Source organism: Dunckerocampus dactyliophorus, chromosome 1 (assembly GCF_027744805.1).
Source record: "Dunckerocampus dactyliophorus isolate RoL2022-P2 chromosome 1, RoL_Ddac_1.1, whole genome shotgun sequence".
Taxonomy (NCBI): domain Eukaryota; kingdom Metazoa; phylum Chordata; class Actinopteri; order Syngnathiformes; family Syngnathidae; genus Dunckerocampus; species Dunckerocampus dactyliophorus.
The window spans coordinates 44,303,707-44,327,146 of NC_072819.1; the positions used below are offsets into that span (position 1 = coordinate 44,303,707).

The following is a 23,440-nucleotide window of genomic DNA, read 5'->3' on the forward strand; positions in this document are numbered from 1 at the left end:
GGGTAATGTGGGTAATACCTTCGATAACAAAATATATTTATATAAAAAAAATTTAAGTTTGCTTATATATACTTCAAAAATCACACATGTTTGCTGCCTGTGCGCATGCGTGGAACTGTCACCAGAAGAAGAAGAAGAAGAAGAAGAAGAAGAAAATGGCGGACTCTTCAAATGAGACAGCGCTCGCCCATCGCGTTTATACAAGTCTTCTGGTACTGTTGTGTTGTTTAACTAAGTGTAAACGTTAAACCAAAGACAGTGTTTGATTGTCACTTGCTACCTTCTGTTTGGTTAGTGTAGGCGGTCACATTTCCATTTCCGTTTAAGCTAGCAATGTCTCGGCCAAGAAGTTTTTTTTTTAATAGAAGAACTATAAACTCTATTGCTGGTGAATAAGAAGTAGACTATCACAGCTGCTTTCCAATTATTATAGGAAGTAATTTGATCATTGAGAGAAAGGTTATCAAGCGAGATGCAATACATGTTGTTATTATGCGAAGAATACAATGACTGTATTTTGTAAATTGAAAATTAAGTCACTGTTTCAATTATTGTTGTACTTGGACACAAACAAAGGCAGTTTGATCACAAGCCCAAATTGTTTTTGCATTAGTACTCAAAAGCAGTAGAGGTGATTATGAAATATTTCTCTTTAGGCTGCACCCTGTCCCTTGCTGGAAAGTGTGTACTTGCAGGATCCTGAGGACATGCTGCAGCTCCTATGCACTCCATCCCAACTCCGCACCGACATACTGACCTGGATCTGCTGCAGGTTTGGAAAAAGACTCAGATTTGTTAAACATAAAGATGTATTAAAATGATCAAATTTTTTCTCCTCACAGTATAGACCCAAACTTTGCCAGTTTGAAAGACAAGGCGTCCAAGATCAGAAACCCGGATATTTTGATAAAGGGTAAATACATCTGCACAGTTTAATGGAGTGTTGTGTGGAGTCTGAGGGGACAATTGCAGAAATCTTCATGCGTTCAAGCTTCAAGTTGTTGTAATTGTGGACAGTCAGAAATTGCATTCTTTGCGGAGCTAGATGAAATGGTTCTAGTGGGTTTACAGATGTAGTTCTGTTTTGTCGATTTAAACAGGGATTGCTGCACTTGGCCAGGACTTGATGCTGTGCAAAGGAGACAACTTGGACTTGATAAAGGTAGGATTATGCCTAACTGGCATTGAAAAAGATGTAACTGCTAACTCTGCGTCATAGGTATGACCAACAGTACCTTTCAGAGTGCATCTTGACAGTTTGTAGGTAGGATTGTTACAGTTGTCCAGTCTGTCCTTGGAAAACACATTTTAAGAGAATAAGCAGTTGTTCTGTTCATTGCGTTGTTTGCCCACTAGAGGGCGTCCGATATATTAGCCAGCCACTCCCACCACCTCCCACATTGTTGGTAGATTTAATAAATTCTTCATATTATTCCATCCAGGGTGATGCAAATTGCCGCCAGCAGCTTCAGTTCTTTGTGCAACTTCTCGATGTGTTCCTGCATTCCAATGTAACCACTGAGCATGGTGCGGAAATGCTACTGGACACCCTCTTCACTGCTGAGAGTCTGCCTCATCTCACTCAAATGCTCACGCCCTCACTGGACCTGTGGCCTTCAAACATCACGTATGTTATATTCTTCCCCCAAATCCCCATTCTGTTGCTCTTTTAGTATATTTTCTCTGCCCTCCACATTTTTGTCACAGGGCTTTACACAAGAGTGCCAAATCAAATCACAAGCCAGGAAGTGACAATGCTGAGAACACTGCTGCCCTTATTCAGTCTACCCGCTCCGTGCTGGAGAAGCTACAGTCAGAGGTGTGACCTTTTAGTCAACTAGTCATACTAGCGATGTTTTACTCACTATGCAGTTTTGATGACTAATTTGTCACATAATTTTTGCCAGAATGCTTAAAAGTGTGGTCTGCTCTGCTTAAGTGTGATGTCCTGAAAAATGAGGTGCCAAGTGCCCGTGTCTTCACTCCCAGCGCACTGCATTTGGCAATGGGCGACCTCCAGCAGTTGATGACTACTTTCTGCCACATGTATGAGACAGACCTGAGAGCTTGCTGCACTCGAGAGCCACCTAATTTTAGCACAGAGACCGAAGTCTTCCAGAGAGTATACGAACTGCTGCTGGCCTGCAACACGGTACATTCATACACAAACTCACTTATTGTGTGTCTGAACACACCTGGATACAACTGCTTGCTCCTGCTTGTGTCTCGTTCTGCAGGAGTTGGAAATGCTAACCGAAGTGTCTGGCGCATCAACGTGTGTGAGCGACCAAGTGAGCCAGCTGCAAACAAAAGTGTGCTGTGGGAGTCAGGGAAAGAAAGGCACTCTATGTGAGTCCCCGCTCTCTCATATGTTTGCATACCCTCAACAAGTTTTGAGTGGTTAATCATTTGTTGAATGAGTGTCTTCTGGGAGGAAATGATATTAATGTGAAACATATTTGCATGCATATATAGGTGGTCCTCGGTCTACAGCGTTCTGAGTTATGACGTTTAGTGGTTATGTACACACTGTCATGAATTATTGGCACTGTAAAAAATGAGAACTAATTATGTGCGCATGGTGAAGTAATAGGTAGACTGATAAATACGTTAAGACTGGTGGAGTAACATGTCACTAGGGATGCTCCGATAAGGGTTTTATGACCGCTGGCAAATAGGTTAATTATAAAAAAAATAAACTTTTGGGCAGATAGGTTTTTTGGGGGGGGTTTTTTTGTTTTTTTTTTGTCTTTATTTTTGTGAAACGATTTTTGTGATATTTGACACAAACCTGAATTTAAAGGGATAGTTCCGATTTTTTGACATGAAGTTTTATGGCATCCCCATCAGCAGTGTACTACAGCAAGTGTTCAATCATGTATTTTATAGTTCAAGATCACACAATTAAGAGACTAAAATCATACAAATAAATATCTTTTATTAAATAGAAATCTGTCCTGCTTAACTTAGAGCAGAATAAATTCAGTGTCCCGATTGTGTTTTATTTATGACTGGCAACATTTCAACACTGTATTTACCAAGCACATCTCCACTCAAACTGTGTGGCCATCGTCTTTGTTATTTTGTGCTCATTTGTCATTATATAAAAGGTATAAAGTCTGACAGTTACAATAAAAAACTACTAAGAGTTGACGCAAATATTCTTTGACCCTTTTGGTGAGCTACTCAAAATCAGCAGATTTTGTATCACCATCATAAGGCTGGACACACTATGTGTTTATGTTCATTACACAACCACACACAAATAGTGTTTTGAGGATGAGACATAATTAGTATGATGACAACAAGAGAGCAAAATTGTTCAGTGACACTTGGAAAAAGTTAGTACGTACCCCACGAACAGATATCCACTTCGCAGTGGGACGAAAACAAGCTCTCAACAAGGGAGTAATCAAACACGCTGGCGTCGATTTGGCGTAGCCTGTGTCAAGCTGTCAAACTGAAACCGCTGAGGTTTTACAGACTAGTGTTGATTCTCGCAGCAATACCAACACCAAGTGTGTCCCTTGTCGGCTCAATACGGGTATCGGCAACAGTCCGGGACACAGCAGGCCTGCACATTCATGTCATGTTTGTTTGTTCATGCTTGAGAATGTACTTTTTGAAATTGAAATGGTAGGTTAATTATAATTTTGAATAACATTAGACAACTTTTTGTTACAATGTGAAAGTTGATGAAAATAGCATAAAAAAATCAGGAGGTCTTTGCCTGTTGTGTTATTTCCAGCTAAAAAAAAGATACTAATTCACCAGATTCTACATTTACTTTCATTTGTCCCAAGTACATAATAAGTTCTGATCATGTTACACTGGATTCAATCAGGTGATTATGTTAACACAGTCACACATTGCTTTTTTCTCTTCTGTTTCCCAGCCGAGCAACTGGATGAATTAAACAGGCGATACAAAGACTTTGTCTCCCGCCTTCATCCCTCAGTGCAGCCCTTGCAGCAAACAATACACCAATAAATGGCTTGATGGTCACTCCTGGGAAGGTTCACCACTGTTCCATGTTTTCACTGTTTGTCACCTTTTCCACACAGGGCCATGTAGGTTTGGATTTTTTTCTCCCTTAATTATTTAAAAACTGCATTTTGTGTTCAGTTGTGTTGTCGTTGACTAATATTTAAATTAGTTTGTTGATGTGAAACAGTGTGGCAAACGTGCAAAAAATAAGAAATCGGGAAGAGAGCAACACTTTTCCACACAACTGTATATAGCTTTTATGGCTCTCTTAGCCAAAAAGGTTCCCAATCCCTGGTCTAGAGCCTTCTTCCGACCATCACTGGTGGAGGAACAAGTACGCACGTTACTACTCTGTACTGTTTTTAAGAAATTAAAATTTAATAGACCTACACACTTGACTGTTCACAGTATCTTTATGAAGCCACAACAATGCAGCGACATCCTCTACTCAGTGTACTTACACTGGACACAAGGAATGACAATGATACATGTATACACGTGAGTGGAAATGAACAAACAAACTTCTCATTGCTAGTGGGCTGGGCTTTATTTAACAAAGCACATGTTATATTTAAATGTAGACACAGTTGATAAAGTCCACAGACTCCACTCAGCAGGTTTGGTGTTAAGAGTTCAACAAGTGTCTGGTGGTGATGACAGTCCTCCAAGCTCCTTTAGAAGCCTTTAGTAGTCAACCAATCCTTCAGCTCCTTATCAAAATGACCCTTCACCTTCAGGGTCATCGTCACCTCATTGACCTGAGTGGGCAGGTCTTTCCCAGTCACGTCCTTCAAGTACTGTTTGACGTCTTTCTCCAAAGCCCAGATGTCTCCCTCGACCTTGCGGACCAATGTCATCTTGCGGTTACCGTGGGTCAGGTCCGTGTAGACCGGTATGTTGTGCATGCGGGAGCGGCGAATCATGTAAGGAAGAGACGGTGGTAACTCTGCCGGAGGAATCCAGCCTGACGGGGTTGGCCCTGCGTGCTTGGGCGGAGAGGGGACCCGTGTCGGCGGGATGAGACGCTCCACAAATGTATATTCTTCCGTGGACTCTTCTATTCCCGCTTTTGTGGTTTCCGGAGCGGTGTCACAAACGGCCCTTCGACCTACAATGGCAGCAGAGGGTCCTCGCAGCGCCCCGCGTAGAAGCATGGGGCGAAATTTGTAGCAGACCGCCATGATTAAACGAGGTACGACGGCCCTGGAAGGGCGGCGGAAGTAGTAAAGCAGAATCTTGAGGTCTAGTTGCCATAGAAAAGAAACACTGCCACCTGCTGGTCGGCGGATGCTTCTTTAACTGTAACTCAAATGACAGTTCAGATGAATTTAGCTACAATTTGTATAAAAAAAATACAAATAGAACATTCCATATGTGTATTCCATAATGATGTGTGGCTAATCTTCTAAGGACATTCCTTTTAAATTGAAATAGAAATACAGTAAGTACGTAATAAAAACATTCTCCGAAGTTCATTGAAATCCATCCATTTTCTACTCCGCTATCCTCATTAGGGTCGTGGCAGTATTCTGGAGCCTATCCCAGCTGACATTGGGCAAGAGGCAGGGTACACCCTACACTGGTCGCCAGCCGCTCGCAGGACAACGTCATTGAAATACCCCAGAAAATTATTGTTGTTAATTTTTTGAGTTAATGATCAGTGTATTTACAGTAAATTTCAGTATCGACAACGTGGTGACCAGTCCAGGGTGTAATCGGATTGTCACCCAAAGTCAGCTGGGGTAGGTTCCATCTCAACCTGAGGACAAGCAATATAGAAAATAAATGGATGGACTTCAATATACAGTAATACCATTTTGTTTAATAGATAAACTTAAGTCTTTTACCAAATATGTCTCCTTTCCCTAAAAAGGGTCAAGTATATGTTAAATAAGCTGAAAATGTTCAAACAATTGCATTAGTAGTAATTTAGAACTCCTTTTACTGATGCCTATTATTCTTTCATTGTGTATTATTTATTTCATTGTGCTGCTAGAGTGGAGTATGGGCTTTCCGGCAACCAAGAGTCACAAGTTGGGGATGGCGCTGACGACCTATGACAATCCTTACTTTAGGAAAAGGGGTGCTTGTTATGAATTTTGCATGAAAGCATTTTGCATTGAGCAGGAACTGAGACATACTATTGGACCAACAGAACAGGGAGGAGTCACATCCTGGGAGGAAAGACTGAAACATATGGTACATTTGTTATCATCCCGAGAGCCATACAGTGGGAGGGGTGTCTCTTGTCAGTGTAACTACAGGATTTTCCTGACTTGTTAATCCTGTCTGTCCCCTCAGCTTTTTTCTGTCTCCGAGGAGCCCTGGAGTGTACTTCTGTGACCGCCTCTCACCAGACTTAAGGAAACAACAGCAAGAAGGAGCAAAACATGGACCGAGGGATCACACTCAACGGAGAGACCATTGCTCTGAACAAACCCTCCGACATAGAGGTAAGGCCACACGGATACAGATAGAAAGATAGAGGCGCTTATACAGTATGTGAACCGCAGTTGTAGTTTTGAAAGGATGCCAGTGAGACACACGTTCAAACAGATGAATGAGAGCTTTGTTACTCAAGAGTTGCAGTGTAAGTGTCATCTCTCACCTACCTGTGTAACAGGATTTTTGGAAGATGCGATGTGCACAAAAGACAACATAACCAAACCTTTCCTTTACACTTTTTCTGCACTCACTGCTTGCAAATGACCTCCCATATGCCGCACTTGTATGAAAAAAAACCTTTCATGTTGAGTATTTAGCGACACATTGTCTGGAGTTACAGTGAAACCACAGTATGCGCTAAACACGTTGTATCTTGAAAACTGTCTCTCCGACCAGGTGAGTCACTGACACTCCTTTCTCTTGCCACACCTGAGTGCCTAGCGACAAAACAAACAAGCACATCTCTGTGGTTTGGGATGAAACACAAAAAAAAAAAAGTTAAGATTTAAAAGTTTAAAGTAGGAAAACAAACATTTTCATGAGGTACAGGGATGAGGAAAGGTTAAAGTCACCTTAGGGGCCAATAGCTGTGTGCTTGTAAATATGGGACAGTTTCCCATTAATTAATATGATTATACTGCATTTTATATTATATTATTCCATTATACAGTAGTTTATATTATGAAGAAGATAATTAAATCAGAAGTTTAAGACCGCAGGCGATAAAAGACAAAATCTGCTCAAAATGTTCATTTTCTGTCAGGCATTAACACTGTCATGCCCTCCTGATGGCTAAAGCTAAAAAGCGTTCTATTTTTGAACGTGGTCGGATTGTCGAGCTGCATAAGCAAGGCGTCTCGCAGCGTGCCTTTGCTGCTGAGGTTGGGCGCAGTAAGACATTCATTCAAAAAAATGTTAAAGGTCCTGAGCATTATGGAACAAAAAAGTCAAGTGGTAGACCCAAAAAAAATCACACCCGCACTGAGCCAGAGGATCCAATTGGCTGTCCATCAAGACACAGAGCGGTCTTCGACCCACATTAAGGCCCTTACTGGTGCCGATTCAGCGCAATAACCATCAGATGGCATCTGCGGGAAAAGGGTTTAAAAAACAAAAAACGAATTCATAGCAGTCACACCAGGGCTCTGAAACTCCTCATACCTGGGGGCTGCTGGAATTGGAGTCTGAGTGAGGCTGGGCCGCATCCAGTATTTCACAGGAAATATAAAATATATATACTGTACTGTATAAAAATATAGCATATTGTAGCATCGCTGGGAGTGCTTCCCAGCATACCTTGCGGCACTTGTTTTGTAAAAAGTTGTTAAGGTTACGTGTTTAGCGTGAACGTAGTTGTTTATTATTCCCTATAGTAGTAGTAGTTGCCCTTGACTTACCTGTTACACGCCTGTGAATATTGTCATTGTATTCTCAGGGCATTCAATCGATCGCAACTGGACTGTTCAGGTTGCCTTAGAAGACGTCTTGCCTCTCACCATCGCTTGTGGGACTCAAGGTCACCACAATATACTGTATACAATATTGTATACAAAGAACGGCCAGGGCGCGCAGGCCACAAAATTGTAAAATGTAAAATTGAAAGTCTTTTCTTGTATCATTTCTACATAAAATGCATTCAGCTGAACTCTTTAACATCTAATAGTGGGTGATGCTGATGACAATGTTTATTGGCTTATTATTATTATTATTATTATTATTATTATCTTGACAGGTTTCCAGAAGACTAGTGAAAAGTGTAACATCTGTGGTGTCTTCCGTAGGCAGTGACATCACCCTCGGGCAAAGTGTATCGGCCCATCAACATCAACCACTATGCCACCAAGAAGAGTGCGGCCCAGAGCATGCTGGACGTCGCTTTGCTGATGGCCAACTCGTCGCAGCTGAAGACCGTTCTCTATGTGGGGCCTCAGTACCGTTTCTACATCCCCCTCATTGTCTTACTGTCTGTGTCCATCACGCTGCAAGTCATCGTGGGTCTGCTGCTCGTCTTTATAGGCAAGTGGCTAAAAGGTCTTTAGGTACAGTCTGCCATCACTATGTTCAAGTGATGAATGTGCCAATGCTTGACTCCCAGGTTTTACTCCTGTCTAGGCCTGGCACGATAATCGATTAATCAATTAATCGAACAATAAAAAAAACCCTACATTTTGATAATTTTGACGCCCTCGATAAATTGACATGCGCATGTATGCGTGTGTGTTTCATCTGCTCGTTTCTCTGCACCACACAGACTGGATGACAAGAGGGTTCACTCTGCATGTGTCTGTGCGCATTGGTTCTACAGTGGAATGAACGGAGAGAGTGGACCCTCCTGTCGGCCACAGCCCCAGTGTGGGAATATTTCGGTTTTAAACAGAATGAACAACGTGAGCGCTTGAACACCGACGAACCGATATGTCGCATTTGTTCAAAAGTAGTGACAAGGAAACTGGGGAACACGAACAACTTGTATGCACACCTGAAACATAACCATCCTTTTCAGTTTTCCCATCTGGGGGAAAAAAAACTACCACTGGAGGTGCAGCAGAGCCTTCGTCCCGACAGCCAGCGCTTATTGAGGCGTTTGCTCAGCAGAGCAAATACAAACAAAACAGGAAAACAGACAGTACGGATTGCCTGGGAGAATGTACGTGTTCCAAAATGTTGTTTGTTTATTGTATTGCATTTAAAACCTCTTGACATTCCGATTATAATGTTAAATACTCTTGAGAAATTAAAGTTTATTGCATTTGATACGAAGTTCTGTGTCAAGCTAATGTGGCTCACACAAGGTACACTATACTTGAGTACCATCTCGTGGTTCAAATGTGAATTACACCTCTCATGACAATTATGAATGAAAAAAAATTGTGCAAAAAAAATGTTGCCAATAATATTGATTATCGGCGATAATTTGTAGGACAATTATTGACCTGCAAAACTCATAAGTTTAGTCCCCTTGACACTTTTTACAGTGTGAGACCATACCGTTTGTAAAGCCTTTTACCAAAAAAAAAAAAAAAATTCATCTCCACTTTGGTTTTCTCCAAGTCATAATTCATATTACCAATGAATGGATTTCTTTCTGCACACTAATTAAAACCAGTTCAACCAGTCAAACAGTGGAAGTCACACTTGATGTTTATGTCTGCTTTAAACAGAAATAACAAACACTGATGGTTAGAGCGTCTTACGCCACAGTTAGCGTATTTTATGTTATTATATACTGTATATTATCAATCATGTTTTTCTTTTACTTTTGTTTCTGCTCCAACAGTGAAGTATGATCTGAATGACGTGCGTAAACATGCCAAACTGAACAGGATGAACAATGTGGCAACGGTGTTTGTCTTCTTCACCGTCCTCATTAACATCTTCATCACAGCTCTGGGCTTTGAGGGTCATGCTGTCAGGTAAACGCACACGATCGGACATTCACATCTCATACTTTAACTTTAGCATCTAAAACGGACTGGATGCATCTCGCTCCAGATTTCATTTTTTGAAAGCAAACAATACAAGACCACCTCCGTCAGCGAGCATATGTTACCAGTGGTGGTTTAAAAGAAAGGCAGGTTCGGAGAAGCAATCAACAATTTGCAGCCATGTTGTTGTTGTACACATTCACTGATAGCTAACGCTAGTAGCTAAACTTTGCCAAATCGCTATCATTGGCTGACAACAAAAATAACTAGTATTCGAACGTGTGTTGCATTGGCGTACTCAGATATGGGTCATTCTCCTGAAAGGGGTCCCAAAAGTGTAACATAGCAAGCAAAGATTAAAGTTGTTATTTTCTAACCAATTTGCATATTCAAATAAAGTATCTGTTTTCATTTATGAAGAAAAACATGCAAGAAAATATCACATTTTGGTATATTTTATGGCAGCAGGGCACAGTTTACTGAAAAATTTACATTAAAAAATGCTCTGAATTGTTTTAATTATTTATTTATTTTTGATGAATGCTTGATTTAATTTTGTAAATAAATGAGTAAGTCAAAGGTTTTGGGAAAAAAAAAAAAATATATTTTTTGGTCAGTCTCCTGAAGGGGGTATCAAAAGCGTGACATGGCAAGCAAAACTGAAAGTTATTTTCTAACCAATTTGGATATTAAAATGCCGAAACAACTGGAGACATCCATCCATCTATTTTCACCCTGGAGCCAGGCCCAGGCGAGGAGATGGCAGGCAAGCGCCTGGTGGTCGGGCCTTCACCCATCGGGCCCAGCCTGAAGAAGTCACATGGGACTTCTTCCCCCCACACCCCCCAATCTCCATTTTGTTGCATTTCGCTGGTTCCAGTTTGGAGTTCAGTCTGTACATTGCAGATAAATAAATGGATATTATCAGTATCAGTTTAGATATTATCAGACATATACAAAACTCGTTGGACAGTGCCCATTGCTTCCAACACAACGGCGTGGGAAAAGTGAGTTTCAGGTGTCAAATGTCACACTCTGGTGCCTGCATTCTCAATGCGCTTTTCGCACAGGCAACGTCCCGCCTCTGTTACAGCTCTCATACTGCCTGTAAAGGTGTAAAATTTCCGGGCAGATGTTGCCCACCCATTCCGTGTCGGTGCCGTTTACACAGAACGACACAGAAAAAAGTCACTTTTTGAAAAAGTAGAGTGAAAGGGGCTTTTAAGGGGCTAACTAGTTTCATTTTACTTTGTAGGTCAGCCTATGAGCCCATGATGTTAGAAGCAGCACCTCATACATCCTCTCAGCCTGCCGACCTCAACACGACTGGCCTTTGAGTTGGCACTGAATGTTCTCTCAAAGTGTTCACTTGCATTGAAGTGTGATGACGCCACATTTGATGCTTTTTAGCCTTGATGTCGTCTGTTATCAAATGCAGTGTTTGCACATACTATGTTATTTAAAATTTGTAAATATACTGTCAATACTTGATATGGCTTTATTCCAAATGTTATGTTTCTATACTCATTTGTATCTTTTGTAACATTCAATGTTAACTTTATTGCAAGATTCTAGGAGCAAGAGACCATCATTTTAGTCACACCATATGAAACAAATGTAATAGGATGATACCGAAGTAGAAATACAGTTGGTCTGCCCAACGCAACAATAAAAGTTCCCACTCGTCTGGTAAGAGTTTCCACAAGATGTTGGATGTTGGTTTGTGTCCATTCATGCAGAAAAACATTTGTGAGGTTGATGATACAGTCGCACACATAAAATCCCTGACAGTGTTTGGTTTGATATGACACGAGGAGGCCCATCTAGAGGTATAAAAGTATTTATATAAAAAACATTATTACCCATGACATCATCATATACATAATGAATGGAAACGTAATGAAAGTATGTAAATCAAACCATGAAATCCGCCAAAAGAACAATAACACTCACATCAGACAATGGATAGTGTTACAGTATGTGCAAGAAAGCAAAGAAAACACACAAGGTAGCCATTTTCGTAAAACAGGTAGTCCCATACAACTACCGATATCAAGCTGCATTAGTCAGTTTTTAAAATTGCTTGCTTTCAGGAAGATAAACCCGTGAAACAAATAATTCAGAGAACTAATATTTCCTTACAGGCTCGTTGTGTTTGCAAATCATAGAACAGTTTCACACAGGATTATTAATTTGTGGCCACATGATGTTTTATTGAGTAGGGTTGTCAACTCCTGTAACTAAAAGTAAGCAACACTTTGTTTGCAGGGTCGGCCTAAAAGATTCCACAAATTTTTATTTTGCAATTTTTTGTTTGTGCGCAGCAATTTTTAATACCCTTACCTGAATTTAATTCCACACATGTTTTGGAGTAAAACGAATACATGGGAAACAAATAATTCAATAACTTATTTTTTTTTTACTGAAAAATGACTAGTAAATTAAAAGGATATAATAAACTAGCTTTCAACTTTTCCCCCAGTAGGGGTCGCCACATTCAAACACGAGGATTTAGCTTCCTGTTTACACGGGATACCCTTTCTGACACAACTCTTGCGGAGGATCGAACCAGCGCCTTCTGCCACAAAAGGCAGGTGACGGAACAGGACAGGGCAGCTACTACTTTTGCTGTAAAAATTCATATAAAGCACCCACTAATAAGGGACATAGTAGGTCATTTTTAGACCCAACTTGGCAACCATAGTAGGGAATCACATTTGGTAAGTGGATGTTCACTTTGGCTTTGCATACATGATTTGCAGACTGCATTCACCATACAGTACAAAAAAATAGAATGTGAGAAAACATATCAATTAGTGGACATAAAATACGGCAATAACATCTTGGACGTTATTCCAGCTTGAAAGGATTTTCATCGTTGTTGACCACGTGGCAATAGGCGTAGTAGGCAGCTGCTAACACTGCTATCAGCAGGAGCATCTTCATCACCCCCCACATACTGCATCCAGGCCGGGCCGCCTCCTTGGAGTATACTGCATTCTGATTGGCTGCTCTTCCACCACGCCGGATGGGCCTTTAGTACAGGAGGGAGGATCATGTTTGGATACATTTCTTTTCTTTTGATGTGACAAGATAACACTCACTGCATGTCTTCGTGTGACTCCTCATCTTCATTTGCAGTGTCGCGTCTCCGCATCAGCCTGGGTGGAGAAATACTTCACTTAGTCCAAAGCCCAGCAATGTAGTCAAAGTAGTACACAATAAATACTTGATTTGAAGTATGCAAATGCCACTCCTTATGGACAATGTCGCTTGTTGATAGTGTCGTGTGGTGGTCGTGATAACTACTTAATTCATTTTGTAAATATTTTCAATTCAGTTATTTCAGATGTTTCACATTTTAATGAATTGCAGCTTTTCTCCATTGGTTTGGCTCATTTCTTCAAACAGAAATTACATTGTCAAAACTCTAAGATCATTGTGATCTAAGATCATAAGAATAAAGTAATAGTACGAGGAAAAATGTCATTTTAGTAGCATTAAGTTGAAATATGAAAGAATTTTCAGTCAAAAACAAATGAATAAAGTTGTAATTTTTGGGTGCAAATTTATAACATAAAAACAAAGTCAAAATATTAGGAGAAGAAAGTTTAAATATTTCAAAAATTATACAAACATTTTTTACCAGAGCAAAGTCAAAATATTAAGAGACAAAAATAGAGAGAATAGTTGCAATTTTATGAGAATAAACTGGTAAAATAAGGAAAAATATCATTTCAGTAACAATGTTGAAATAAATAAAAAAAATACATGATTGTTTTAAAAGATATAAAGTTATAATTACGAGAAGAAAATTTACAAGAGAAAATAGTTGGAAAATAAATTTAAAAACCCAGAAGAAATGGAAAAAACAGCTGTAATTTTATGGGAATAAAGTCAAACTATTAAGAAAAAAAGTCATAATCGAACGAAGAACAAAAGTCGCAATTTTACACAAATAAACTTGTATTATTATGGAAAAAAACCTCATTTTTAGTAGCATTTCACCTCTTACAAAGGTGAAATGTAGTTTTTTCTTGAGCTACATAAAGCTTCTTAGCATATCTCCATGTGTTGGTTTACTAAATATCAAAGTGGTCCTTGCATCCTTTCATTTTTCAGTATGTGGCCCTTGCTGGAAAAAAGTTTGGACACCCCTGCTCTACTTCATGTTTATTACAAGTCAGACTTTCCGAGGATATACTTTTTAATGACACGTTTTAGAGAAATGTAATTTAAAAATGGACTTGTAGGTATATTATATTCACCAAATAATTCACTGAATGATTTCAAAGAGTTCTCAAATCTAGTAATACCTCTATCTTTCCATATATTCCATTTGACGACCTTTTTATTTATGAAAATGATAGGATTCTACCAGAGAGGTTGGTTCACAGATGTACAGTAGCTGGATTCATTCCAAGTATATTATGACATCATTTTAAAATATTAAAAGTAGCTTCAATTGGACTTTGTTTTAATGAATCAGGTACATTTTTCATATAATATAAACTCTGTGCATTAATGTCCAAATTCATGAACATTTTCCTTTCTATATTAATGCAGTCTTTATCTAGAGTGGAGTGGAATAATTGGCGTGCTTGTTCACAGCCAAAGGGGATATAATAATGTAACAAGTTTGGTCATTGTAATCCTCCTTTAGTTTGTGAACGAGCCAATCTCAAGTAAGAACATCTAGCCTTTTTTTCACACCATATCAAATGTTAGATTATTGTATGTAATTCCTTAAACCAGCTTTTCTAAATTATTATTTTATTAATTATACATTTGCGTTTCTCGTGCCTTGATTGATGTTATTTTTGGAGACAAAAAACATCTTCCGGAGACAAAAAATGCCTTGAACGTGGTGAAGAATGACCTCATTGCTCTCATTTACTTTGTATAACATAAACGTCCATGCATCAGAGTAATGACAAAATGCGCTTAGTATAACATACTGTTAAACATGTAAACACAAACAAAAAACTAGGAAAATGATGTTGCCTAAAGTGCTGTAAATAAAGCTGCAGTTTCAAAACTGACACTCCTTCCCTGGTCGCTGTCCTCGCCCTCCTGGGCGTCCACACACGGCTGTCTGTCTGGTCACAGATTCTCGACCGCATTACAGCGCAAGTTCTAGGTTCACCTGACTGTCAAATAATCAATTTACCCAGTGTTCCGAGAGATTCATATATGGTATCCATGGTATTACTGTATATTCTTGGCTAATTTTGAGAATCGAACAGACTATTTGTTGTGCATGTGATGACTTGTACAACGAAATGGTGCCGACATGTTTTGGAGAAAACAATCATTAGACCTGAGAATCGACAACGAGTCCAGATTAAGAAGATCTATTCAATTGGAAATTGTCCTAAATGCAGGTTAACTGTGCCAACTGTAGCTCCCCGTACGTAATCCTTTGCTAAGATGTACCCACACACTTAGAAACGTATTAAGTCATTAGCAATTTGATGAAATGAATGAATAGAATGAATTCAGTTCTATGGTGGTTTGTCCGTGTATTTGGAGAACGTAACTGTTTCAAGAAATGAGTCAAACCAATGGAGAAAAACTGTAATAAACTATTTAATACACAAATCAATATTCAAATTAACAGTTGAATTATTTATTTCAGCACGCAGGGGACACTTTATATACTGTATATATACAGTATATACAGTATATATATATAAATTAAATAAAATAAATTTAAAAAAATTAAAAATGTTATTTCTCCAATGTTCTCATGACTTGGCAGGACAAGTTTTTCCACATTATTCCATCCAGCAGGACACACAAATGAACCCAATAAAGGTGTGGGTGTGAGTACATTGTGCATTGTATGTGTGTGGTAACACTGCACTCACGTGTTTGTGTAACCTTCATGTTTGACCTGGGAAAATGAAAACAGGATGGAATGCGAGATTATTATAGAAAAGTAAGCACCAAACACTGGTGATAAGATGTAGGTCTCACCGGGCTGTGGTATGTGATGTACGTAATTTCTTCTTCTGTAAAAGAAACAAAACTGATAAGCACACTTTCACTGCTTTTCTTGCTTGATTTTATTACAGTATTTACTTAAGTCGCGTGTTTATTTGGAACATGCACGCTTGTAACAATACCTGATATCTCAACATGAGCCAAAACATGGTCTTTCTTTCTACAATTTTAAGTTTAGATTTCGTGTTAAATGCAGCAAAAACAGCTGTGATAAAGTTATATAACACTAACAAAAAACAGTGCATTGTGTGAAGACAATCCACGAAAGTACAGTACATGCACAGTATTGTTACCTTTCCTATGCAAAGGAATGCTATTTTAGTAGATAAAATGGTTATGAACAAAACAAAACAATTACTATAAAGCTTTAGCATTTTGCAACAGTTTTTATAACAAGCATACATTATAATATAAAACGTCGCAACTCCATTTCAGGACAGTTTGTTCATATTTCAAAACAATTATTCCCACAGGAAATAACGAAAATAAGAATGTAGTGTATTCCCGCTTTTCACAGGGGTTGCGTTCCACCACGCCAGTAAAAATGTGTCTTTTTAACGCACGGCTCACTCCTACCCATCCAAGCCCTCCTGCTAGCTTGACGTTGATGTTCTTCTCAGGTTTTGGATCAACATTTTCTCAGTTCAGGATTAAGCCCTAAATATGCCTCATTACACACATTTTAAATGCTAATTTCGACACCGATACCAATCACATGGATTAATTATACAGTCACGACAATTCCAAGGTCCCTTGACTGCCAGGGATAAAATAAAATAACAAATAAAAATTAGAAATTAATTAATAAAAGGGGGGCAACATGATTTTTTTTCATGGGACGCAGAATTCCTGGCTGCACCCCTGCTCCTGGCTATATGATACGAAAAAAAGGAACCATAAAATTCAACTTACTTTTAGAAGAGAACATACAGTATATCACTGGTGAAACTTCCAGAGGATGACACGCCATCTTTAGGGAGACTTCGGATGTGAGAGTACATTGGTAGAACTTCTAGGTACGTGAGAAAGCCCTTGGCTACTTGGTGTCTTCCACTGCTGACAAAGGCTGCTCATCTCGTCCGATGAATTCCATTATTTTTCGGGTTATTAGCTTCGTCTTCTGACTGTCCCGCACATAGGCGCAAGGTGTTAGCCACATGGCTGCGTTGGCCGTCTGAATGATGATCACACCGTGAGCCTCGAATGCTCACCATGCTCCGTCAATTGTTTGTTCTTCAAATGCCGTATTAAGGCTTTTTAACGTGCTGCCCCCGCAACATACTTTCCGTGGCATGTGTTGGCAGTTACGTTCCACACCGCAGACATGATTGGCATTGTTTTGTGGGAGGGGAAAGTGAGATGACAACGCTGCAAAAGACGTTAGTTAGGTCAGGACACTACACTGGACGAAAAGATCGCTTCCGGCTGCAATAGTGCAAGCCACATGTGTCCCTATTTTGCCGATCTCGTGATTTTTCACTGAAATCGTCCGATACTGATCGGTGGCCGATTGATCGGCGCGCCCCTAATTATCACCTATTTATAAATTACAGACTTAGCGCGAATGAGATGTGTTTTCTGAGGAAAAATTGCTTATTTTCAGGGGAAAAAGATAAAAAGTGTATTGTTCTGACCAAAAATATGCACATTTGCAGGCCGTAATGCTGAATGTATGAGGATCCACTGTAATCCGTTCCTGGGTTAAACTGTTGCATTGAGGGCGCTGTTGTATAAGGAACACTTAAACCTTCTTAACGGTCATACAGGTGTATAAACAAGTCAACAATAACTATCTACCCGCAGCAGAAAAGACTAAAGACGTTCATTTCAAGGGGTCCTAGCCTGCAAGACATTTAATCATACAAGCAAACTGGAATTGGACCATTGCACTGACTTTCATGTTTTTGGACTGGACGAGGAAGCCTCGCACACAAGCACAGGGTGAACATGCAAACTCAAGGTCAAAGCCAAGATCTCTACACAAAAATCCTTCCCCACAGACCTGACATTGCCTATTATGGGTGTCGTAGGCAGGAAATAAAAGTGTGGCGAGTGAATGGCGGAGCATCCTACCTTCTTCCCTGTAGTAAGTCTTATCAGAGGAGGCTTTCACTGGCGGTTGTTCCATGGCGTTCTCAAGCTTCTTTACATACAGCTTGCGAGTGGAGTCTGTGGTAACAGATCACCAACACACAACTCTGTGTGAAGTAGTTGAATTACGTGGACAGAACACGTGACGTGGTATGAAACTATTTCTAGCATTCCATTTCTTAAACATGGATGCAGAAGTTCTAGCTAGCTAAAAACGAGGTAATAACTAAGCACTTCAGTGACGGGCTTGAGTTGAACGTATTTGTATTTCTCACCAACAATAGGTCCATGTTTAATGCCGTAGTCAGAGAGCATCTTGCTGAGCTCATCATCACTTTTTTCACTCAAAGACATCTGCATAGATAGATAGAATACATAGTTACGCGTATTCTATGTTAATTGTCGAGTTTAGAAGATGGGAGGCACGCTTAAAAACAAACACAACGTGTTGAAAACGTAAATGAAAAGTTTTGGACTTACATTTGACACAGGAAAGAGTTCCGGGTTGTAAAAAAGCGGGCGGACAAGTTCGTTGAAAGACTTGGAAAAGAGGGCGTCACCCCGGGAACGTTGTGACGTCACTACGCAGCAGCGAATCTGGTAGGGTGACCGTACGCCCAGCAATGGCATACTCAAATTATACTCTTAAGTTTTTTTTTCTAAGATGCCTTATAATGTTAGTACATTTTTGAAATTATAAGGCTTTTTGCTTTTTTCTTTATCTGGCTTTTTGGTAACACTAATTCAAAAAGCCACCGCACACGGCACCCTTCTCAAGGATTTCGTCACGTGCAGCAGAATGCCCTAATGCCGGTCAATTTAATGACCCAATGAAAAACCATGAAAACCAGTACTTTCTAAAAACAAAAAAAACCCAGGACGACCAGAAAGTGCAAACAGGCCATGTCCTGGGAAAACTGACGTTTGGTCACCCAAAAATAGTCTAGCTCAGTGGTTCCTAATTTTGTCATGCTCCTACTAGGTGACAATTTTTTCCACACTATTGGGAACCTGTAGTATTTATCTGTAATCAAACCACCTTATGAGTTGCTGGCACTAGCATCATTCAAGCATGAATAAACATACACCCCAGACACCCACAACTATTTTTATTACAGCAGATATTAGTGTTGACACATGAAAATACTTTAGTCAATGTCCAATGTCACTGCTTTTACAGTAGTGAATATTTACCATCGTCTGAAAATAACACATGTTGTCTAGCTGGCAACAAGCAAGTGCCAAGATGATGGCGTCATGCACAGCGTTGGTAGCATCATGTTCATCATGTCCTCCCCAAATATTACCAGCATGTGAGCTTTCCCACAAGGGAAAATAACATCCTGGACCAAGTCTACAGCAACATGAAAGGTGCTTTGAAGGCTGTTCCAAGACCCCACTTTGGAAAGGCCGACCACATCTTTATATTCCTTTATCCAACATACAGACAACTTCTTAAACAAGCTCCCCCTGTAAGTATAGCAGTTAAAGTGTGGAATGAAGAAACTGATCAAGTACTTCAGGACTGCTTTGGCTGCACAAACTGGGATGTGTTTAAAACTGCAGCGGGGAGGGAAGATTGTACTGTTGATTTGGATGAATATGCTTCTGCTGTTACTGGCTACATTAGCACATGTATAGAGACGGTTACTACCACCAAGTATTACAGAAAATACCCTAACCAAAAACAGTGGATGAACTGTGATATAAGGGCTAAGCTACACGCTCGTTCGAATGCATTTGTCATGGGCACCGCTGAGGACTACAAAAAGGCCAGATATGACCTGAGGAGATCCATACGAGAGGCCAAAAGACAGTACAGACAGAAGCTGGAGGGCTACTATTCCACCTCAGACCCTCGGCGCATATGGGCGGGGCTCCAGCACATCACAGACTATCGACAGCGGAGTAGCGTAGCCACGTCCAGCCAAACCACACTTCCAGATGAGCTGAATGAGTTCTATGCCCGCTTTGACACCCAAACTCCTGATGAGCAGAGAGGGTGGGCTGGACTTGGGGAGCACACAGGACTCACCTCTCATGGTGACATCAGCTGATGTGCGCAGGGTTCTAAACAAAACAAACCCACGAAAAGCAGCAGGCCGAGACAACATCTCAGGGCGTGCACTTCGGGTTTGCTCATCAGAGCTAGCTGATGTGCTTGCTGACATATTTAACCTGTCGCACAGGGGTGTGTGCTGAGTCCGCTCCTCTACACGCTCTTCACCTACGATTGCGTGGCCTCACAGAACAACACCAGCATCATTAAATTTGCGGATGACACTACAGTCATCGGACTGATCACTGGTGGTGTTGAAACATCATACAGAAGAGAGGTGGCGGACCTCATAGCTTGGTGTCGTGATAACAATCTCCTTCTCAATACAGATAAGACTAAAGAGATGATCATCGACCCAAGAACAAGGAAAAAGGAGCCGCATAAACCCCTGTTTATTGATAAGACTGAGGTGGAGGGGGTGAAAACCTTCCAGTTCCTTGGCACATACATCAGCGAGGACCTCACCTGGTCTCACAACACCCAACAAATTCTGAAGAAGTCCCAAAGGAGACTGTACTTCCTGAGAAGACTGAGGAAATTTGGCATGTCCACCACAATCCTGAGTTGCTTCTACAGATGCACTATCGAAAGTGTCCTTACTGCCTCCATCACTGTTTGGTACGGTAACTGTACAACACGTGATAGGAAGGCACTCCAGCGGGTGATCAAGACCTCACAGAACATTGTTGGGGCAGCCCTCCCCTCACTGCAAGACATTTATAAATCTAGAGTCCTACGCAGAACACACAACCTCATCAAGGACAGCACACATCCACAACACTCATTATTCACACTCCTACCGTCAGGCAGACGCTACAGGAGTTTGCAGTCCAGGACCACAAGGCTGGCAAACAGCTTTTACCCACAGGCCATCAGGCTTCTCAACGAAGCACTCACACACGCACACACTCATAGCACTTTATTTATTTATTTATTTATATTATTTATCTGTATTAATGTCTCTTCTGTTGTTGTTGCTTTATTTATTGGTATTTATGTTTCTTATGTTCTTATTCTTTCTTGTGTTTTCTTTCTTTTCTTGGGAGAATGAACAGAATAAGATTTTCATTGCATAGTATAACTGCTGTTTTACCATGCACATGACAATAAAACTCTTAAATCTTGAATCTTCTGGGGCTGCATGAGTGCTGCCGGCACTGGGGAGCGGTTGGTTGTTCATTGAGGGAAACAAAATGCACAAACACACCTTCAAGATGACAGTAGCTGCAGATGGAGTGGCCAAGGCATCTCTGTGATGTCATCAAAGGAGTGAAAGATTTCTAGTCACATGTGCAGCTCTGGTAAATTCCATGCCCAAGAGGATTAAGGCAGCACTAGATACCAATGATCAGACTACATATAAAGACTTCGGACAATTTAGACTCACTTATGTTTCATTCTAGTTCACCTTTACCATTTATAGTACGTAAGCTGTACACTGACTACTGTGTGTGTGTATATATATATATATATATACACACACATGTATATATATATATACATACATATATACATATACATACATACACATATATACATATACACACATATATACACACATACATACATATACACACATATACTTACATATATATATATATATATATATATATATATATATATATATATATATACACACACATATTATAAAGTTTCATTTCTATAGTAGTGTCTCTGGAGGATATAATAAAAATATAATCATGCAATCATACACAAGTTACTTCATGAGCGTTTAGAAGAGCTAAATCAGTGCTTACCAATTACAACCAAGATCTTTTAGCAGTGAATCAATAACACAAAGCCATAACAGAAAAATACTAGACAACGTTTATTGTGTATCAAAATACTGTCTTACAAATACATTTAAAGCATTATTTAGGACAAGATTTTTTTTGTGGAGACAGAGCTGAGAGAAGAAAGGGGATGGAATGGGAGGCAGTTCAAAATGGTGAAATACAAACACTGACGAAAAGCAACATGTTCTTTTTTTCTATTTTTTTTTGGTCAGTCTTGGAAAGATGTGATGAACCACAACATCATCTTTAGCCCTTTTGTCCAGCATCGTTTTAGAAACTTCCCTTTTGAAAAGAAATGCTCGCAAAGTGTCCCAACACAAAGACCATGTCAGGTTAAGGCATGTTTTACAGAATCGATCATCACACATGGAAAAAAAAAAAACAACACAAAAGCATTGGTGTGTTGTGCGCAAGCTTGTGACAAAAGTTAACTACAGCGAAGCGTGTTAACCGTTCACGTAATGCTGCCCCTGCTTTTATTTAAACTTATTATCTAGTCTAACGCGCATAACAATTTTTTGAACAGTCACACTATCAGCAGGTAAAACAACTGTTAGTCAAAAAGCATCATGGACAACACATAGTAAGTGGAGGGGGCATCTTCCAATCACTACTGCTACAAACAACCCCCGTTTATTATCTAGATGAGCTAATCACATTTTATATGGACAAGGAGAGATGTTACGCCAAAATGGTGACATGTGTAGGTCTTACATGTTTCCTTAAAACAGGCACATCCGTACTCGATTGTTCATATAAACTGTCAATTTCCATATGGGGTTTGGCTTGGTGGGGTCCATAACGTACTGATAGGACTGAGCCCATGGCTGAAAATGCAAAAATCACAAGGCTAAATTAACTGTCTAGTTTACAATCATTACAAAAAGGTGCGTTATCCTCCTCCCAAGACTTTCCTTGTTTGAAATATGTGAGAACATGGATTCTACGGCTGAAAACAAAGGAATATTTGCATCTTTGGGAGATGGTATTGGATACACGGGCAGCGTGCATGGGACTTGGAGCTGTAAACAACAATTACAGTGGTAAGAGAAGTTGCTGATTGTGGTGCAGGTTTTTTTTCTTCTTAGACTATGATATGGAAGGGGCTGCCGGGAATGTGATCATTCCCCCATTTGACCACCAGGATGTACTCTCCTTTGTCTTTGAGCTGGTAGCTGACGTTATACAGGCGGTTACCCAAATGTTTCACCAGGATCTCCTCACAGGGGACTTTGGGGCCATCCACCCCAACCAGCAACATGTTACGACCTGAGGATACAGATGGAAAAGTACTTGAATCAGTGAGTCTGTCTAAGCTACGGCTGAGGCTTGTATCTGTGGTGTCAAGAGTGTGGCTTGACATTTACTGCCATCTACTGCCTCATTCTTATCAAAACACATGCAGCTCTTCGCAGGTATTGCTGCTCTACAGCTCACTACAATGTAACAATTCAGCCTTAATGGACGTTTGGGAGTGTTATGCTTATAGTAGTCTGCTTCAGTCGCTAATAAGATGTCAGATCAGGGATTTAACATTTTAACTTTTCCACAGTGTAAAAGGAATTCTACGTATTGTGACGATTACCATTAAAGTTTATTCTCTCAGGAAATTATGTTTTTGTCATACAAAA

General features: G+C 40.0%; 5 protein-coding genes across 10 annotated transcripts in view; 2 read left to right on the forward strand and 3 right to left on the reverse strand.

Annotated features, from left to right (window-relative positions):
* Positions 1-139: 139 nt before the first annotated feature.
* Positions 140-4,448, forward strand: haus7 (HAUS augmin-like complex, subunit 7). Its single transcript, XM_054793953.1, has 9 exons — positions 140-212; positions 657-772; positions 843-913; positions 1,101-1,162; positions 1,443-1,627; positions 1,708-1,819; positions 1,940-2,152; positions 2,238-2,349; positions 3,896-4,448. Exons 1-9 carry the CDS (start codon positions 156-158, stop codon positions 3,988-3,990), a joined length of 1,023 nt encoding a protein of 340 aa, XP_054649928.1. The 5' UTR covers positions 140-155; the 3' UTR covers positions 3,991-4,448.
* On the forward strand, positions 4,051-11,621 carry si:dkey-93l1.9 (uncharacterized protein LOC562339 homolog). Of its 4 annotated transcripts, none has more exons than XM_054793992.1 (6): positions 4,051-4,070; positions 6,143-6,186; positions 6,289-6,440; positions 8,214-8,448; positions 9,710-9,845; positions 11,113-11,621. In XM_054793992.1, the coding sequence occupies exons 3-6, from the start codon at positions 6,378-6,380 to the stop codon at positions 11,192-11,194; spliced, it is 516 nt and encodes a 171-aa protein (XP_054649967.1). In that variant the 5' UTR covers positions 4,051-4,070; positions 6,143-6,186; positions 6,289-6,377; the 3' UTR covers positions 11,195-11,621. The 4 variants fall into 4 exon arrangements, with proteins under 4 accessions (XP_054649967.1, XP_054649949.1, XP_054649958.1 ...); XM_054793974.1 differs by lacking the exon at positions 4,051-4,070 and adding an exon at positions 5,315-5,428 and having other exon boundaries at positions 5,984-6,186; XM_054793983.1 differs by lacking the exon at positions 4,051-4,070 and having other exon boundaries at positions 5,664-6,186.
* Positions 4,516-5,217, reverse strand: mrpl49 (mitochondrial ribosomal protein L49). Its single transcript, XM_054794005.1, has one exon. It carries the CDS (start codon positions 5,166-5,168, stop codon positions 4,662-4,664), a length of 507 nt encoding a protein of 168 aa, XP_054649980.1. The 5' UTR covers positions 5,169-5,217; the 3' UTR covers positions 4,516-4,661.
* On the reverse strand, positions 11,342-18,548 carry emd (emerin). The gene is made up of 7 exons (XM_054794017.1): positions 18,435-18,548; positions 18,230-18,308; positions 17,937-18,032; positions 15,837-15,871; positions 15,728-15,753; positions 12,962-13,018; positions 11,342-12,891 (listed from the first exon to the last, which is right to left on the reverse strand). The coding sequence occupies exons 2-7, from the start codon at positions 18,306-18,308 to the stop codon at positions 12,708-12,710; spliced, it is 477 nt and encodes a 158-aa protein (XP_054649992.1). The 5' UTR covers positions 18,435-18,548; the 3' UTR covers positions 11,342-12,707.
* A 3,269-nt stretch (positions 18,549-21,817) lies between these two features.
* Positions 21,818-23,440, reverse strand: part of flna (filamin A, alpha (actin binding protein 280)) — a 39,281-nt gene continuing 37,658 nt past the window's right edge. For all 3 annotated transcript variants that reach the window (XM_054779528.1, XM_054779519.1, XM_054779510.1), the window contains one exon: positions 21,818-23,078. In XM_054779528.1, coding sequence (XP_054635503.1) covers positions 22,894-23,078 — 185 coding nt within the window. In that variant the 3' untranslated portion in view covers positions 21,818-22,893. The remainder of the gene's footprint in view (positions 23,079-23,440) is intronic.

What these genes read in the sequence shown, in the direction of transcription:
- haus7 (XM_054793953.1), top strand. Translation starts at nt 156, where the DNA reads ATGGCGGACTCTTCAAATGAGACAGCGCTCGCCCATCGCGTTTATACA. An exon ending in CTGACCTGGATCTGCTGCAG is followed by an intron (nt 773 to 842) that starts GTTTGGAAAAAG and finishes TTCTCCTCACAG; the next exon opens with TATAGACCCAAACTTTGCCA. An exon ending in TGGAGAAGCTACAGTCAGAG is followed by an intron (nt 1,820 to 1,939) that starts GTGTGACCTTTT and finishes GCTCTGCTTAAG; the next exon opens with TGTGATGTCCTGAAAAATGA.
- emd (XM_054794017.1), bottom strand. Translation starts at nt 18,308, where the DNA reads ATGTCTTTGAGTGAAAAAAGTGATGATGAGCTCAGCAAGATGCTCTCT. An exon ending in TAAACATGGACCTATTGTTG is followed by an intron (nt 18,033 to 18,229) that starts GTGAGAAATACA and finishes CTGTTACCACAG; the next exon opens with ACTCCACTCGCAAGCTGTAT. An exon ending in ACATCACATACCACAGCCCG is followed by an intron (nt 15,754 to 15,836) that starts GTGAGACCTACA and finishes TCATTTTCCCAG; the next exon opens with GTCAAACATGAAGGTTACAC.
- si:dkey-93l1.9 (XM_054793992.1), top strand. Translation starts at nt 6,378, where the DNA reads ATGGACCGAGGGATCACACTCAACGGAGAGACCATTGCTCTGAACAAA. An exon ending in TCTGCTGCTCGTCTTTATAG is followed by an intron (nt 8,449 to 9,709) that starts GCAAGTGGCTAA and finishes CTGCTCCAACAG; the next exon opens with TGAAGTATGATCTGAATGAC. An exon ending in TTTGAGGGTCATGCTGTCAG is followed by an intron (nt 9,846 to 11,112) that starts GTAAACGCACAC and finishes TTTACTTTGTAG; the next exon opens with GTCAGCCTATGAGCCCATGA.
- mrpl49 (XM_054794005.1), bottom strand. Translation starts at nt 5,168, where the DNA reads ATGGCGGTCTGCTACAAATTTCGCCCCATGCTTCTACGCGGGGCGCTG.